Below are 1,606 nucleotides of genomic sequence, written 5' to 3'. Positions count from 1 at the left end.
AGCCTGCAGGGCATCTGAGTGTAGCACGGCAGGAGGGGGAGGGGGAGGGGTGGAAGAGGGCAGCTCAGTCCCCTTGCCTGCTCACTGGTGGAGGTGGGTGCGATCATCCGGGCGCTTGATGTGGATCCGCCGCACACGCTCGATCCGCTCCCGCTCCCGCTCCTCATCCTCATCCAGGTGATGGGATCGCCCGGCTGCCCCACCTGTGGCCTCTAGGAGTGCATTGTCAGGTCCCCGGCCATCCTGAGCCTCATACAGCAAAATATTCAGGGTCTCCTCATAAATCCGGGCTTCAGGGAACTCAACCTGTGTCCCACAAAATACAAGGCAGGTAACTTATCATAACATAAACACAGTCCTCCACATCTACCGCACCAGTACATCCATCTGTACTTCTAGGCAAATAAGGCCATCAGGCTAAATCAGGCCCCCTAGGAAAGGATATTAAAGAATATCATCATTGTTTTTAAATCAGTTNTCCTCACATATACTTCACATCATTCATACTTTTCCTCTGAGAACCAAGAAAGCCTGGCTCCAAAGATTCCTGGATTCTCACAAAAAGTACAGACTTTAGACACAGCTTGTTCAGCAATAAGGGGCATACACACCTGGGTGAAGACAATCAGGTCACTTTGTCAAGAAATATCAAAACAATAATCTGGCTTGTTACAAAAGTATCTTCAGGCTCCAGGGGAGGTGGAAGGTGCCCGGGAGCCTGCAGGGCATCTGAGTGTAGCACGGCAGGAGGGGGAGGGGGAGGGGTGGAAGAGGGCAGCTCAGTCCCCTTGCCTGCTCACTGGTGGAGGTGGGTGCGATCATCCGGGCGCTTGATGTGGATCCGCCGCACACGCTCGATCCGCTCCCGCTCCCGCTCCTCATCCTCATCCAGGTGATGGGATCGCCCGGCTGCCCCACCTGTGGCCTCTAGGAGTGCATTGTCAGGTCCCCGGCCATCCTGGGCCTCATACAGCAAAATATTCAGGGTCTCCTCATAAATCCGGGCTTCAGGGAACTCAACCTGTGTCCCACAAAATACAAGGCAGGTAACTTATCATAACATAAACACAGTCCTCCACATCTACCGCACCAGTACATCCATCTGTACTTCTAGGCAAATAAGGCCATCAGGCTAAATCAGGCCCCCTAGGAAAGGATATTAAAGAATATCATCATTGTTTTTAAATCAGTTATGTTCAATGGGCAACATTTACACAAGGGGCTGAATTCACAAGAGACGGAGGGGACACAGTGAAACAGGTCTCCCTGTCCTCCCTGCTCCCCAGTTTCCCTTCCTGAAGGCAACATGTCATTCTAAACCCCGACCGAGACTCCCTGCATGTAAATATGTATATGTACACATGTATATTCACACATTGTAAAAAACACAAAAGGTAGCCCACCATACACTTTTCTGTACTTTCCTCTTATCTCTATTTTAACCTGAAGATCATTCCACATTGGGGAACTATAAAGAACAGAAAAATGCAATTAACCAGTTCACTGTCACGGACATTATGTCACTTCCAATACGCTGCTACTAACAGAGCTGCAACCTCACACACAAGTCCTTCCACACCTCAAAGCAGTCTTTAAAGCAGCATTC

The 1,606-nt window shown here is 50.0% G+C and overlaps 1 protein-coding gene across 1 annotated transcript in view; it reads right to left on the bottom strand.

Annotated features, from left to right (window-relative positions):
* Positions 1-569: 569 nt before the first annotated feature.
* Positions 570-1,606, bottom strand: part of KCTD10 (potassium channel tetramerization domain containing 10) — a 27,474-nt gene continuing 26,437 nt past the window's right edge. Inside the window, exon 7 of the mRNA XM_008583486.1 lies at positions 570-1,021. Within this exon, the coding sequence (XP_008581708.1) occupies positions 797-1,021 (225 nt within the window). The 3' untranslated portion in view covers positions 570-796. The remainder of the gene's footprint in view (positions 1,022-1,606) is intronic.

This window comes from Galeopterus variegatus, unplaced genomic scaffold (genome assembly GCF_000696425.1).
Source record: "Galeopterus variegatus unplaced genomic scaffold, G_variegatus-3.0.2 Scaffold2927, whole genome shotgun sequence".
Lineage (NCBI taxonomy): Eukaryota > Metazoa > Chordata > Mammalia > Dermoptera > Cynocephalidae > Galeopterus > Galeopterus variegatus.
This window is presented reverse-complemented; position numbering and strand designations above follow the sequence as displayed.